This window comes from Elephantulus edwardii, unplaced genomic scaffold (assembly GCF_000299155.1).
Source record: "Elephantulus edwardii isolate Elephantulus edwardi_28Jun2011 unplaced genomic scaffold, EleEdw1.0 scaffold00065, whole genome shotgun sequence".
Lineage (NCBI taxonomy): Eukaryota > Metazoa > Chordata > Mammalia > Macroscelidea > Macroscelididae > Elephantulus > Elephantulus edwardii.
The window spans coordinates 75,459-77,303 of record NW_006399815.1 but is presented as its reverse complement, the minus strand read 5'-3'; the positions used below and the strand labels follow the sequence as shown (position 1 = coordinate 77,303).

Genomic DNA, 1,845 nt, shown 5'->3' with positions numbered 1-1,845 from the left:
ACTCGATAGTAGAAAACAACAACATGATTTATAGACAGATTTCAGTAGAAGCAAAAAATACCAGGAAAATTTAAGTAATCCAAGATTACTGTGTATCTTCTAATTCTGTAAACTGTAGTTCTTCCTGTATATCCCTAAGGAACAAAAATACATTGCCTGAATCATGCGAAGATTATGACCAAAGATGATCAACTGAAAAATGAGAGTTAAAATTCTCACTGAGATACCAGTAGAGTACCAGTGGGGCAGCCTTGAGAAGTTCAGACAGAGAAAGGAGGGATGTAAAAGAAGATCAAGTGATGCTTTGAAGGAAACAAGCACTGGAAATCTCATTGCTTTTCCTAACTCCAAGGAAATGTCTTCAAAAATGGCCTTGAAGAACCACAGCACCGTCACTCAGTTTATTTTCACTGGCCTGTCTGATGAGCCCCACCTAGAGGCTCTGCTCTTTGTGCTCTTCCTGGTAATTTACATTCTGACCTTAACGGGGAATCTAATGATGTTGTTTGTGGTCAGGACTGATTCCCGTCTCCACACACCCATGTACTTCTTCCTGAGTAATCTGTCATTCTTGGATCTCTGCTTCTCCTCTGTCACTGTGCCCAAGCTGCTGGAAGACCTTCTGTCTGAGAAGAAAACCATCTCAGTAGAAGGCTGCCTGGCTCAGGTCTTCTTTGTGTTTATCACTGCAGGGACCGAAGCCTTTCTGCTCTCGATGATGGCCTATGATCGCTATGCTGCCATCTGCCACCCACTGCTCTATGGTCAGATGATGAGCAACCAGCTCTGTGTGAGGCTTGTGTTGACCTCATGGGGCCTGGCCTCTATTAATTCAACTGTCATTGTGCTTTTGGCTGTTACTCTGGACTTCTGTGAGGCCCAAACTATACACCATTATGTCTGTGAGCTTCCTTCTCTTTTCCCTCTGTCTTGCTCTGATGTCTCAATTCATATCAATATCTTGATCTGTGTTACTGTACTGCATGGGTTTGGAACCTCCCTCCCAATCTTCATCTCCTATGCTCGTATAATCTCCACCATTCTTGGCATCAGCTCCACCACAGGCAGGAACAAAGCCTTCAACACCTGTTCCTCTCACCTCATTGCAGTATTTCTGTTCTTTGGTTCAGGTTTGGTTCGCTATCTCATGCCCACCTCTGGTTCTTCCCTTGATTTGCTTGCCTCCCTGCAGTACAGTGTGATCACTCCCATGCTGAATCCCCTCATCTACAGTCTAAAGAACAATGATGTGAAGGCAGCTGTAAAAAGAACACTGGGATACTATTTGTAATCATTTAGGTAGTGAACAAAGACACAGAGTAATAGAAAATAGCAAGAAGTAGAAAACAACCTAAGTGCCTATCAACAAACAAATGGATAGAGAAGCTATGGTATATTCACACAATGGAATACTACACTGCATTGAAAAACAAGGAACTCATGCAATTTTATTCAAAATGGGCGACCCTGGAGGACATTATGCTGAATGAAGTATCTCAGTCACAAAAGGACAAATACTGCATGGTGCCACTATTGTAAAACAGGACTGACCTCAGGGTTGGGGGGAGATTGAGAAAGATGGGTTCAATAATGTATACTGCACTGAAACATATAAGGGAGAAAACTGTATAAAAGGGATTTGTGATTAGGTATTTTTGTCATGACAGGAGTCCAGAGCGAAGGCTGCATAGAGGAGTGGACCTGGGGGGAGGGGTTGCAAAACAATGAAAGAATTTGTCTTTTTATTTTCCAAGAGGGTTAGTGTACTAGGGGGGAAGGATTTGGAGGGGAGAAAAGTGGAACAATGAATGAATGGAAATCCAAAGTCTCTGTAAATTTTAATTG

The 1,845-nt window shown here is 42.5% G+C and overlaps 1 protein-coding gene across 1 annotated transcript; it reads left to right on the top strand.

The window, feature by feature from the left end:
• Nucleotides 1–367: 367 nt before the first annotated feature.
• On the top strand, nucleotides 368–1,291 carry LOC102843262 (olfactory receptor 8S1-like). The gene has a single exon (XM_006888212.1). It carries the CDS (start codon nucleotides 368–370, stop codon nucleotides 1,289–1,291), a length of 924 nt encoding a protein of 307 aa, XP_006888274.1.
• The last annotated feature ends 554 nt before the right edge of the window (nucleotides 1,292–1,845 follow it).